Source organism: Oryzias melastigma, linkage group LG7 (genome assembly GCF_002922805.2).
Source record: "Oryzias melastigma strain HK-1 linkage group LG7, ASM292280v2, whole genome shotgun sequence".
In the NCBI taxonomy this organism is placed as follows: domain Eukaryota; kingdom Metazoa; phylum Chordata; class Actinopteri; order Beloniformes; family Adrianichthyidae; genus Oryzias; species Oryzias melastigma.
In genome coordinates, this window is record NC_050518.1 from 27,570,335 (window position 1) to 27,584,994 (window position 14,660).

General features: G+C 40.9%; 1 protein-coding gene across 1 annotated transcript; it reads right to left on the reverse strand.

Moving 5' to 3' along the window:
- Positions 1-8,411: 8,411 nt before the first annotated feature.
- Positions 8,412-13,464, reverse strand: LOC118598983. Its single transcript, XM_036212955.1, has 2 exons — positions 12,801-13,464; positions 8,412-10,892 (listed from the first exon to the last, which is right to left on the reverse strand). The coding sequence occupies exon 2, from the start codon at positions 10,428-10,430 to the stop codon at positions 9,471-9,473; it is 960 nt and encodes a 319-aa protein (XP_036068848.1). The 5' UTR covers positions 10,431-10,892; positions 12,801-13,464; the 3' UTR covers positions 8,412-9,470.
- Between the last annotated feature and the right edge of the window lie 1,196 nt (positions 13,465-14,660).

The window sequence follows — 14,660 nt, forward strand, 5'->3', positions numbered from 1 at the left end:
TTTATTTGCCATTTTTACATTTGGTTTATTTAAGTACAAAACCAGCTAATGATATGACACACTTTCCCTGTGTGTGCTTGTGTGAGTGTCCGTTTGTGTACGTAGGAGTTTTTATTTTTATCACAAGTAAATATTTTTGACAAAGTTTGTATGTTTGTTGGACCTCTTAGTGACGTGGGCACAGATTCAAATTTGGTCTTACTGTAGTCATCCAGCAGGGGGTGCTGTGCTGCTTCTTTTCACCATCAGAGGGAAGTCCATTTTGGAAAGTTTCTCATCCTGTTCCAGAGTTTCCTCCTCGGGTTACTTCATTAGTGGGGATTGAAACTAATACAAGCACGATTCTTAAAATGATCATTTTACTCTTGTGAAGTTTTTTTGATGAACCAGCAGCACCTGGAACTTTCACGTACAAGTCTACATTTTGTAGCTGTTACACAGTGGATTCTGTTAAAAGACAAGACAAGATTTATTTACATAAATCATGGAAAAGAAAATAATATGTAATGGGTTCATTTCCTCTCCATGCCAGCTTGTCCCATTCTCCACATGGGAGACCATACCAAAGGCGTTAATCCCTGATGGAAAAAAGACAAAAGCTCTTAAACACCATCACCATCACCACAGTAAGGTGAAAGGTCATGGAGGGACACGATAAACATCCACTGGTAGAATTTAAAAAAATGCGGCCTTTTATTTTAATAAAACAAGCGATTTTAAGACAATCTTCAGCTGAGATTAAGTTAAAAAAAAAGAATGAAAAATGTGTCATAAAATCTGAACGGAAATTTAAGCAGATCTTAATACTATGAACTAAGTTTCTATCAGGCTTCATTTAGACACAAACTCCTGTTGACAGAGGACCTGGGATGGATTACAGATATTTCCATATCCCAGCTCAGGTGGAGCCGTTCCCTTCATGCTAAAAAATAATAACTCCTAGCGTGGGGTGAAAGTAGATTTTTTGTTATGCCAATACTATAAGTATATATGTCTAAAAACATTTTTTCTTTTCAAAGTAATTAGTTAGTGTCCCATATGACGTCCCAGAAACCATATGTTGTCATGGTTTGCTGGATGAGTTTCATTTAGTTCTAACTTTTGCCTTTTCTTGGGTTTCTATGCAGGGTGGCTGTGACTCCGCCCACTCACCTGTGGATGATGATAATTAGCCACATTGGATTTAAAGAACTCCTCCTGAGCTGATTGTCTATTTATGTCGTTTCATTGTTTATATATTATTTAGTTTTGTGTTTTTTGGGGGGGATTTTTTTTTTTTTAAACTTCTTCGTTGATGTTTTTTCCCCTGTATCTGGGTTCTCACCTGCTTACCTGACATTTATGTTAGCATCAGTGGTGGTTGAGGGAAACCTCAAAAAGCACTGATGGTTTCCTAACAATTTTGTCAAAAAGATTCAATGTTTTAGACTTCAATGACGGTGACATCTGCCCGACTGAAGCACTGGCCCAGTTTCAGTCGAATGACGCAAATAATGTTTAGAAAAGTCTCAGCTTAGTGTTTGTTTATTCATATCAAACAATGAGTTCATCATTAAAACTTTATTCCTATCCTCCATACTCTAATATAACTAATTAAGTCCTCTTCCTCCTCCAGGGGAGGCTTGTCAACAGGACTGAGGAGATCCTCAAAGTAGTCTCCCACCACACAGCAGCTCCCCACCTGCACTGAGAATGGTACCTGCAGAAAACTGCCTACCCCTCCTGAGGTACTGGAAGTTTTGGCAAAACCTCTTACAGGTTTACCGATAATCCTTCTCCATGGTCTCACCAGACTCCTCCCACACAGTAAAAAAGAAGTGTTACTCTAACTCTTAAAGAGTTCATTTTAACTCTAAGCCAGATAACATATGGTCCTTATCTACACAGTGTTAAAGTGACTCTGAAAATAGAGTTTATTTATTTATTTTTTTTTTTTACAATGATCCCTCAAAATTCCCTGAAAAACAACAAATACCTCTCATAACAACCACATTTAGCCCTCGGTGTGGTTAAAACACAAGCAGTCAACATGTAAACATCTTGGCTGCTCCTATTGCGTGTGGCCAACATGAATTTCCATCAGTTTTTCTGCTTGATTCCTCTTAAAATAAATGTAAATAACATCAAGCAAAATAGAACCTGTCGGTCTATCTGCCCAAATGAAAGGCGATATTTTCAATAGAACATCAAATATTGAAGGATTTTTCAAATTTTTATTTTTATTTTTGTAAATGATCTAAGATAGGAAATGAAAATACAATTCAGCAGCACATTCAAGAAATAATTAGTGTACATTTTTCTGTTGAAATTGGTAAGATTACCTTTTATTATTTAGGTAAAATTGTGTTAAACAGCGTTCAGTTCTTTGCTTTCCTGGTCTAAATCCATCAACCGGACGTTACGTATCACGTTCACAGCCCTGTTGCCTTTTTGTGTGACGTCACCGTGAAAATTGGCCAGAGTAGTTTCCATAGAAATGTTAACTCAAACCTATTTGGACCAATCACTGCTTACTGATGACGTCTGGCTCCAACATGGTGGCCTCCACATCGTAAAAAAAGTGGAATAAATTGGGCTCATTTGATTCGAACTTGAAGTAAACTGTGACGTCACTTACGCTCACTCAGTCAAGTCCTCGAATGCAGTCAATGGGATCCAGCAGGCTCCACCTACTTTTACAGAAGCATCTGATTGGTTAGTTTGTAACTTGAATTACAGAAAAAAATATGAAAAATAGGATTATCATGAACATGTTAAAAAAGGTATCAAAGCAGTGATAACAACTGTTTATTTCTCTATAGAAGTCTTCTTGGCTTCTTGGAGCCAGCTGGTACTTCCTGTTCTTTCAGGTGGGAGGGGTCACTCAGTCCAGCTCTCTTACACAGTCAATGGTTTTGACATACTGCTGCATGTCTGCAGTCGAGTAGACAAAAGCTCTTTTACCTGGTTCAGTCAGGCAAATAGATCTGTGAAAAAGGAGAAAAGCTCCCCTAAATAAAAACTGTTACTCAGTATTTTTTAGAACAATAAGGAACAAATGTAGGAATGCATCAGCCCCAGTATTGTTACACTAACTGCAAAAGGGAGCTATCTCATCCTCATTCCAGTGCCATCACTGGAATCACTGATAAACATAGATAAGCATCAAATCTATGAAATGTAACACAAATTAAAAAAAACTTTCCAATTACAAAAAAACTTTAAAGTCACAAGTTTCTGCATATTTGATTTAAGAATATGTAATTATTAATTGAGATATCCAGGACATTTTTTTTGTCAACCACCCCTTTGTATTTTATAAAGGAGGGCATTTTAGCATAAACTCAATTATTTTGGCTGATTTGACATAAAACTTCAATGTTACACAAAAACTCCAGCTGGAGATCCAAACTGAGGAGGAACTAGAAATCTCTCTTCCACATTTCTAATTAATTTGGCAGCATGGTTTTCTTCTTGCCAACTTTTGTTTTAAATATTTGTAAACAGCAGCTCTACAGGAAGTCCATTACTCATTACTCATCAGTTTACCAGAAATTGCTGAAGTGTTGCTGCTTCCACAAACCAGTTTGACAGGCTGGATCCATGCAGAACAGAGACAAATCATTTCTGCTTTAATCAGAATGCAGACAGAAATAGGAAGTGGTCTGTGGGTGTGTCCTGGGTCCCCAGGTCTCGTTTCTGGGTGAATCATGACAGGACAAACAGTTGAATAGATTTGCTGTTTCCTGCTTCACATCTTCCTCTTCATGCTCCAACTATTTCCTCATTCTTTGTCCTCATTTATCTATTTTTGAACAAACGTGACATTGTCCAAATTTCATGAGGATGTCATTAATTTTTGATTTGACTCAATAAACAATATATAGACAATATACAGTGAGGCAAAACGTATTCAGCCAGCCACCAATTGTGTAAGTTCTCCCACTTAAAAAGTTATATACCTAAACTATGAGAGACAAAATTAAAATAAAAATTAAAAAAAAATCACATAGTCCAAGTTTTTAAAGAATTTATTTGTGAATTATGGTCCAAAATAAGCATTTTGTCAATAACAAAAGTTCAACTCAATACTTTGTTGTATATTATTTGTTGGTAATAAAAGCAGTCAAGCATTTTCTGTCAATCTTCACAAGGTTTTCACAAACGGTCGTTGGTATTTTGGTCCATTCCTTCATCAGATCTCCTCTAGAGAAGTGATGTTTTGGTCCATTCCTCCATCAGATCTCCTCTAGAGCAGTGATATTTTGGTCAATTAATCCATTAGATCTCCTCTAGAGCAGTGATGTTTTGGTCCATTCCTCCAGCAGATCTCCTCTAAAGCAGTGATGTTTTGGGACTGTCTCTGGGTAACACCGTCTTTCAACTCTCTCCAAAGATTTTCTAAAGATTACTTGAGATTGGATAGACCACCCCAGGACCTTGAAATCCTTCTTCTGAAGCCACTCCTTGGTTACCCGGGCAGTGTGTTTGGGATGGTTGTCATGGTGACAGACCCAGCCATGTTTCATCTTCAATGCTGATCGAAGGAGGTATTCTCTCTAAATCTGACCATACATGGCTCCATTCATTCTTTCCTTTACACAGATCAGTCGTCCTGGTTCCTTTGATGGAAAACAGCCACAAACCATGATGCTTCCACCTCCATGCTTTACAGTAGGTATGGTGTTCTTCTTTCTCCTCCAAACAGTAGAGTTCTTACCAAAAAGTTCTGTTTTGGTTTCATCTGACCATAGGACATTCTCCAGTCCTCTTCTGGATCGTCCAGATCTCTCTAGCAAACTTTAGACGACCTGCACATGTACTGGTTTTAGCAGGAGGACACGTCTGGAACTGCAGGGTTTGTAGTCTGTTTCTGATGGTAGTCTTTGTTACTTTGGTCCCAGCTGTCTGTAGATCTTTCACTAGGTCCTCCATGTGGTTCTGGGAGCTTTGTGATCTTTTTGACCCCACGGGGTGAGATCTGCCCCAGATGGAGGAGATCATCAGTGGTCTTGGATGTCTTCAATTTCCCAATAATTGATTTCTTCACATCAAGCTGCTTATCTATTGCTGATGCAATCTTCCAGCCTGGTGCAGGTCAACTATTGTGTTTCTGGTGTCCTTAGACAGCTCTCTGGTGGAGTTTGGAGAGTGCCTGTTTGAGGTTGTGGACAGGTGTCTTTTATAAGAATAACCAGTTCAAACAGGTGCCTTTAATACAGGTAACAAGTGGAGGACAGATAGATAGATAGATATACTTTATTAATCCTTACGGAAATTATGTCATTGTCCTTGCTCCATACATCACACCACACAGTCAAAATAAAATAAAAAACCCATAATAGAATAAAGTAGACAGTAATCGTTAAAACTGTTAAAATGTAACTTTAAAAGTTCACAATTTAAAGAGTAAAATACTTAAAAGTGATGGTTTAAATTTTTTTTTTTTAAAATCATAAAAACATTGTCTTTTGCCACCACCCCTCCCAGCAGCGTTATGGAGTCGAATAGCTCTGGGCACAAAGGACTTCCGGTATCTCTCAGTGGAGCATGGCAGAGACACTGAGTACAGAGGGTGGCTGGTGTTCTCCAGAATGTTCTTCAGCTTATCCTGGATCCTTTGCTCCCCCATCAACTCCATCCAGACCCAGTCCCACAATGCAACCTGCTTTCCTGATCAGGCGGTTCAGCTTCTTTGTGTCCTTCTTGTTTGCAACCCCCCCCCCCAGCACACCACAGCATAAAAAAGGACACTTAGAACCACAGATTGACAAAAGACAAAAAGAAGTACTGAACAGACATTAAAAGAGGCGAGTCTCCTTAAGAAGTACATCCTGCTCTGCCCTTTTTTGTAAATGGTGTCCATGTTTGCTGACCAGTTCAGTTTGTTGTCTAAAACTACTCCCAGGAATCTGTATGTGTCGACAACCTTCACCACTTCTCCATGGATATCAATGGGCTGTGGAGCAGTGGATGTGCGACAAAAGTCCAGCACCATCTCCTTTGTTTTCTGGATGTTCAGATGGAGATTATTCCGCCCGGTCCACTCCACAAAGTCCTGCACCAGGCCTCTGTATTCTCCCTCCTCACCCCCCTTGATACATGCCACAATCACAGTATCATCTGAATATTTCTGCATGTGGCATGTTTCAGAGTTGTACTGGAAGTCAGTAGTGTAGAGGGTGAAGAGGAGAGGCGAAAGTACGGTGCCCTGTGGAGCTCCTGTGCTGCTGGTCAGCATGGAGGAGCTGCAGCTCCCCATCCTGACAAACTGTGGCCTGTTGGTCAAGTAGTTCGTAATCCAGTTCACCAGGTGGGGGTTGCCATCCTGGGAGAGGAGCTTCTGCTGGAGCAGGAGGGGCTGGATTGTGTTGAAAGCGCTTGAAGAGTCAAAACACAACATCCTCACTGCACATCCCCCCCACATCCAGGTAGGAGAGGGTTCGATGTAGGAGGTAAAGGACAGCATCTTCAACCCCCAGCTTTGCTTAATAGGCGAACTGCAAAGGGTCTCTGGCACTCTGCTCCTGCTGTCCCAGCTGCTGCAGGACCAGCCGCTCCAGCGTCTTCATGACGTATGAAGTGAGAGCGACTGGCCTGTAGTCGCTCAGCTCACTGGGGCGACTCTTCTTGGGTACGGGAACAATACATGAGGTTTTCCAGAGTGACGGGACCTTCCCCAGCTGCAGGCTCAGATTGAAGACCTGTTGTAGAGGTCCTCCCAGCTCAGTAGCACAGGCTTTTAGAAGTCGTGGGCACACCCGGTCTGGTCCCTCCGCCCTTCCTGGGGTGGAGCCGCCTCAGCTCTCTGCTCACCTGCTCAGCAGTGATGGGAGGAGGGTGGTGGCTGGAACCAGGTGAGGGGGATGGGGGAGATGAATGGAGGGGAGAGATGAGCTAGAGTAGTCAGGATGTTTGGAGGAGACCAGCAGATTGAGGGGCACCGGTTAAAAAAGATGTTTAGTTCTTCGGCTTTCTTCAACCCCCCCATCCACCACGCTGCCCCCTTTTTTGCTGCAGCCGGTCATAACTCCCATGCTATGCCAGACATCTCGCATGTTGTTGTCCCTCAGCTTCTTCTCCAGATTACTCCTGTATTTCTCCTTGGCCTCCCTCATGCACGTTTTAAGTTCTTTTTGGACCTTCTTCATGTCCTCCAGGTCTTTGTTCCTGAATGCCCTCTTCTTTCTGTTTAGAACTGCTTTAACATCACTTGTGACCCAGGGTTTATTGTTGGGAAAGGATTTCACAGTTCTGAGTGGGACCACCATGTCCACACAAAATTGAAAATAGTCTGTCATACATCCCACTGCTCCATCAATATCCTCCCCATGTGACCCAAGCAGGACACTCCAGTCAGTGGACTTGAAGCAGTCTCTGAGAGCCTCCTCTGCTCCAGCAGACCACATCCTGACTTGTCGCGTTGTGGCCACTTGCCTCTTTACAAGTGGGATGTAGAGAGGCTGGAGGTGTATGAGGCTATGATCCTCTTCCAGAAGAAGCTACAGGTCTGTGAGAGACGGAAATCTTGCTTGCTTGTAGGTGATCAAATACTTTTTTTCCACCAATTTACAGATAAATTATTTAAAAAAATCAAACAGTGGAATTTTTCTGGATTCCTTATTTTGTCTCTAATAGTTGAGGCTCATCTATGATGAAAATTATAGGCCTCTCTCATCGTTTTGATTGGGAGACCTTACACGATTGGTGGCTGACTGAATACTTTTTTGCATCACTGTACATGAAATATTGCTCTTAAATTATCAACTAGAAAACAGGAAAAATAATAAAAAAAGGCTTTAAAAAAAACTACACACCAGAAATGTGTCAATATATTTTTTTTGGTAAAAAGAGTTTAACAGGGACGGGGTTTTTCAAAACAGAACAAATTTGACACTTCAAACAATCAGTACATTACAGAAAACAGGACAATTTTACCCAAAATTAGTATAATTTAAAAGTATTCATTTGTTACATCAAAAAAAGGCAAAAATGTAGACTTTTTAATGAAAAAACAATAATGGGAACAGCCTAATCAAGAAGATATGTATAGGACAAAAACAGTCTCATTTCCACATAAGTTACAACCTAACCAGTAAAAAGAAGAAAAAAAAGAGTTAAAACAACAACAAAACACAAAACCTTGATTGATTCATTGGTTTATTTCAAGCATGATTGAAAAATACAGGACAAAACACATAATTATTTCAAACCTATTACAGAAACAATTAAATGCATTGATTAGAAAATAGAAAACATAAATAAAACACACTTATGTCACATTTGGTCCATTCATTTCTGTGATAATTAACTAAAGTCAGTCGAGTTTGATTGATTAATTGTAAAGGAGTGGGAAGAAGTGAATTTATATAATCCCACCACTACTTAATTACTTTATTTTACGGTTTTGCATAATTATGTAATCTGGTTGTTGTTTTCTTTTTTCTTTTTCTTTTTTATTTATTTATTTTTTTGTAATTCCCAATAGTAAATTGAAGTTCTTGTTGATTATTGATTAATCTCATCAAACATTATTTCAGTAAACAGTAACATCAATCAAACATCATGTAACAGATGTGTAATACTCGCTGATTATCATCAAAATACAATGTTATATTGATGTAGAAAAATAAATCAATACACACTGAGATCAAGTTTTAAAGTAATCATAGAGTTCTTATTAATCATTCTGTGAAAGAATTCTTATATATTTTCAGTAAACATTAATGATTCACACAATATCTAATAATCATTGATTATCTTTAGAACACATAATTACATTAATCCTGTAATCATTGCTACATATTTTGGATCAAGTAAAGAAAATTAATACCATAGTGATTGTAAACTTTTCAGTAATCATCACAGCATATTACGTAACATAAAACTCATTGATTACATTTGAAAAAGCTTTGATTATTTCATCACATTCAAGTTCACACATTTGGAGTTATTCAAACACCAGTTGATCTTCAACTCGTCTTATCTTCATATTGTGAAATTAGAGTTTCTTAGACATTTTCTTGAATGTATAAATGCTTGAACATTGTTTGAGCTCATTACTTAACTTCCAGGGTTTAGTGCCACACACAGAAACACAGAAACTTTTCACCATCTTGCAAGACTTTAAGCTTTCTAAGTTAATCTTTTTTCAAAGATTCCTAGAAAATAAAGTAAGCTTTCTACTTTAAAAATAAGCTACTGTGAAAAGAAAAGGCTTAAAAAAAAAAAAACTTCCACAAGTTGAACCACCAGAGCGGTCAGTGCACTACAGGGGAAGCTCTTTTCAGTCTCTTGTATTCTGGACCTCGTTCTATGACCCAGAATTCACACAAATTGCATCTCCACAAATCATAATTTGTGATTGAACCAAAATAAACAAATTGTTAACTTTCCTCGTATTTAAATAAATATATTTTTACTGAAATCCTTTGTGGATTTTTCTCTTTGGATAATCATGTTCTTGTCTCTTTTTTGTCAGGAAAAAATTCTTAATCATTTGATTTAAGAATTTGAGGAAAGCTGAAGATACAAACTGAAAAAATGGCAAACAGAGGCATCTGAGAGAATTTAACAAGAGCCACTAAACCCAAAATGGTGCATGTAAAATAAAACCACATGCAGATTAACCTAATAATCAAACTAGCTGATATCCCAAATAGTATTTGACGCATTATGGCCTGAAGCAAATTGTTATTCACTGATGGTACACCGTCCAAAAAAGGCTTACGGACTGCACATGCAGTGGCTGTGCAGACGCCCATGAAGACGCCCAACAGTCCACTGTGGGAAGACGAGGAATAAAACGCTCCTCCTGCTAATCCCAACATCCCTCCCAACTTTCCTGGAGAAAATCTTTTTCCGTCTCCAAACTTCTGTGTTGCCGCCTCGGCTGCAGCCAATGACACCCCAGCGGCTCCTGCCACCCCCACCAGAGCCCCTATGGTTGGTCCTGGACCCAGGACGTGCTGAACAGAACCAACGACCATTAGAACCATGCCGCCCAAAGCTGCAGAGCTGGCATAGATTTTAACGGCTCCTTCATTCTCCCACGAAATAAATGTCAATTTCCCAAATTCAACCATCAGCATCTGAAGGGCTAAAACCCAGATGAAAAGGCATCGGATCACGGCGCTGATGGAGTTTGACAATGGCAGCTCAGCGATTGGGTTTGGCCGCACATAGAATCCAACTATCACGATCCACATCACTGACATTGATAGAAATGTGATTTTTGAAACAGAGGGTTTTGACATGTAATAGAAAATACCTAAAGGTGCAGTGAGAGAGATACATAGAGTCATCTTCGTTTGAAATAAAAAGATAATTAAAAATACAATTAAGACAACTGCTGAACCCGTGAAAGGTGGTAAAAAGTTTGAGAGTAATAGATGTCTTTTTTTGAAAATTTTAATCAAGAAAAATAAGGAAAATCCTACAAAAAAAACCATCAAATATAGTATTGAGAGTAAAGTCGATGGATAGAAAAGTCTCCACAGCAAAGCCCAGTATGTATCCAGCTGTGGTTACCCCTATGAGACACACTGGCCCAGCCAAAGTCACAGCTTTTTCAATCGCCGTTTCACCATATTTTTTTATGATCAATTTATATGTTGATGACCCAACATAGTAACCTACAGCCAGGGCTAGACATGAAGTCCAAACACTGAACAGGGATGTAAAAATGTTGAACTCATGATCACTGCTGATTCTCTCTGATGAAAGTTCTCCAGGCTTCTGCAAAACTTTCATTAGATTTGCAAAGCATTTGTCCAGGTTGTCCATGACGGATATGTTGTTCACTAGAAGCTCCAGAGATGTGAGTAAGACCACAGCACTCCTTCCCAGGAGCAGACCTCCTGCTGCCGCGGAGACCAGCCCAACGCAGAAGGTGGAAAGAAGGGACGGCAGATCTGAAAGGAGAACATTCAAGGAAATGTGTGTTTGTGCGAATCAACATGAATGAACCTCTGAGTGACTTAGAGCCGTGGAAATAAGAGGGCAGATGGAGACGCCTGTCAAACACAGAAGTATCTGTAACTTCACTAAACACTATTCATTCAAAGATGTACACTCACTGGTCACTGTATTGGACACACCTGTCCAAATGCTCGTCAGTGCAAATTTCTTATCAGCCGATTGGCTGGAAGCAGATCAGATTTACGTTGTGGCCCTCCTGTGTTTGCCCACATTGGCTTAACTGAGCACTCAGTGAGTAGCTTGCTACACTAGCCAGCCACCCGGTGGACAGCGGAGCTCCTTACTTCACTACAGCGGAGCTCACTAGCTTGATACAGAAGTGCTCACTTCACAGAAGCTCGCTACAGATGAGCTCGCTAGCATGCTACAGCGGAGCTCCCCAGCACGCTACAGTGGAGCTCGCTAGCTGGCTACAGGGGAGGTTGCTAGCTTGATACAACAGAGCTCGCTAGATTGCTACAGAGAAGTTCGCTACAGTGGAGCTTGCTCGATACATCAGAGCTTGCTAACTCACTACAGGGTAGGTCGCTAGCATGATCCAACAGAGCTCGCTACCTCAATACAGAGGAGCTTGCTAGCTTGCTACTGCGAAGCTCCCTAGCATGCTACAGTGGAGCTTGCTATCTTGATACAACAGTGCTTGCTAGCTCAATACAACAAAGCTTGCTATCTCGTTACAGAGAGGCTCACCACAGTGGAGCTCGGTACAGGGGAGGTCCCCAGCACGCTACAATTGGAGCTTGCTAGCTCGCTACAGCAGAGCTCGCTAGCATGCCATGCTGTCCACCGGCTAGCATAGCAAGCCTACCCACTGAGTGCCAATGTGGGCAAACACAGCTGGGGGCACCACAGAAACTGTGGACAAACCCATTTGGGGCCCACAGTTTCTGCCACTTTTAAGCCATATGGGGCCCACTTGGCTTTGCTGGCTGGGTATGGTCAGAATTTGTCAACACGAAAACATAGATCCATCCTGACTTGGATCAACGGTTCAGGCTGATGCTGGTGGTGTCATGGTCTGGTCACACTTTGGGTCCCCTAGTTGATCATGGTTCCAACTCTACAGTGTACCTGAGTATTGTTGCTGACCACGTCCATCCCTTTGTGACCACAGAGTACCATCTTCTGATGGTACTGAGGCTCCATGTCATAAAGATGGAATCATCTCAGACTGGTTTCATGAACATGACAATGAATTCACTGGACTCTAATGAGCTCCACAGTCACCAGATCTCAAAAGAATCTTTAGGATGTGGTGGATCGGGTGATCGGCATCATGGATGTTCAGCCAACAGATCTGCATCAACTGTGATGCTGTCATGTCATTATGGACCAAACTCTGAGGAAGGTTTCCAGTATCTCGTTGAATCTTTGCCACCAAGGATTAAAGTAGTTCTGAAGGCAAAAGGGATCCAACCCGGTACTAGGAAGGTATGTCTAATAGAGTGGCCACTGGGTGTAAAGACTTATTTAGAAATATCCTGCTGGTTCTGGTGACCTCTGGTGGAACATCCGCGTAACTGATGACAGAGGTTTCCTTAAATACTCAATGCTTTGTTACAGTTATTCTCAAGTATACAAATATGAAACTAAAAGAAGACACAAACAGACAGGCTAAAATGTTCCATATCATTTGAAACTGCAGCAAAGGGGACACAAAGTCACTTAAAACATGTAAACAATCACTTGGAGAGACGTTTTTGTTTCCTGTTCCTCTGACAATCTCATCCACAATTAATTATAAATTTGAAGTTAAAATTATTTCCGGACCAGCATCAAGTACATTTTTGCCCTGAGGCTAAAACAGCCACAACGTCCAAAGTCATAAAGAAGGAACTTACCGGCATCAGGCTGACTCATGGTGTAGTTGTTGGGTGGAGAGCAGCTTTTCAAAACAGTGTTTTAATCTAATTTGACAAAAAGAAGTGTAAGTCCTTTAAGCCTGAGCTGGGTTTGAGTCATAAATACAGCTTGTGAAATAAAAAATAAAAAACAAGATGTATAGCATTCCTTTAAGTAAAAAAGAAAAAAGGGCGGTTCAGTTTCAGTGACGGTAAAGAATGAAACTGAAAGAAATAAACACCAGAACTGATCACGAGATGCTGCTGAGATCAACCTTCAGCTTGAAAAGAATTAAAATATAAGATTAAAAAGGAAAAAAAAACATGATCCTAAAGAAAATCTCTGATTTTTACTGTAGTTCTCAGAAAAGGAGCACACAGTTCTGCAGACACACATACAGGTGGCAGAAGAGAGCAGCTTCCTGTAGTTTTTACCTCACAGTGCTCCAGGATTCTTCAGAGAAAACATTCAAAGCATTTATTATGCTCAGGAATTCTTTAACAGGATTTGGGAACAAAGATCATGTGTTTACAATAAGTGTGTGGCAACAAAACTTTTTCATTTTTCTTACTTTACAGCACAAATGAAACACAGTGGACCTTGGAATAAATAATATAAAGAAACCGTATAATGAAGAATGGAAGACAGAAAATAGAAAAAAAAGAATGCAGTTGAAACAAATGAAAGATCATTAAAGTTTAATATGAATCTTTTGTCATGGAGTCAACTTTTGGCAAAAAAGAGTGTTAGATCTGGAACCATTATTATTAATTGCTGATTATTTTTCCACTGAAATAAAACAAACTTATAAAAAAAGATTATTTAATTACAAAACAATGTAAAGTAGAGCCGGTAATTGATTAAAAAAAATTTACTTATGAATCGCAAACTGTAAAAATAATCGCGATTAATCGCAAGTTGCTTTTTTTTTTAGTTTTAGTATTTGCCAGCCACTTGTTGCCTGCAAATTATCATAATGTAAAATCACACACAAAATTTGTCAGAAACAGGCAGACGGCTGGATCCAAGTGCAGCAGGTTTATTTGGTACAGACAGGGCAATAGGCGTGATGTACAGCTAAAAGTCCACAAAGCTAAAGCTGGGTCAGACAGGCAGGGGTCAATCATCAGCATGAGGGCATCAGAGGAAATGCAGAGTGGTCAGAATCCAGGCGAGGGTCAGGGCAGGAGGCAGGGTCAGAGGAAACAGAAGATCAGGTCAGGATGAGAACGCTCAGAGATGCTGGCAGAGTGGCACACACAAAACTTCACAGTGAGCAGAGCTCAGTACTCAGGCTAAATACTGCTTGGAGTGATTACAGATGAGAACCAGCTGAGGAGCTCCTGGGAGTGACTGCAGGGGCTGATGGGGAAGGCAACGAGGGAAGGGTCAAGGATGTCGTCCCGGTCCACCCAAGATCGTCCTTTTGGGCCATACCCCTCCCAGTCCAGCAGGTACTGCAGGCGCCCCCTCCGGCGTCGGGAATCCAGCACCTCTCTGACCCGGTATGCTTCTTCCCCATCCACAATCAAGGGGGTGACTGTGTTCTCCAAACCCTCTGCCTGAGGCTCCTCGACGTCAGGACCAATAGCCGGCTTTAAGAGAGAGACATGGAACGTGGGGGAGATACGATAGTGTGAAGGCAACTGAAGACGGAACGACACGGGGTTAACCTGCTTGACGATCTGGAATGGCCCCACATATTTTGAATTCAGCTTTTTGCAGGGCAGACGGAGGCGCAGATCCCGGGTCGAGAGCCAGACCCACTGGCCAGGAGAGTAGTTCGGACCCTCTCTGCGGCGCCTGTCTGCTTGTACTTGAGTGCGGCGGACAGCGTGCTGGAGCTGGACATGGGCCGC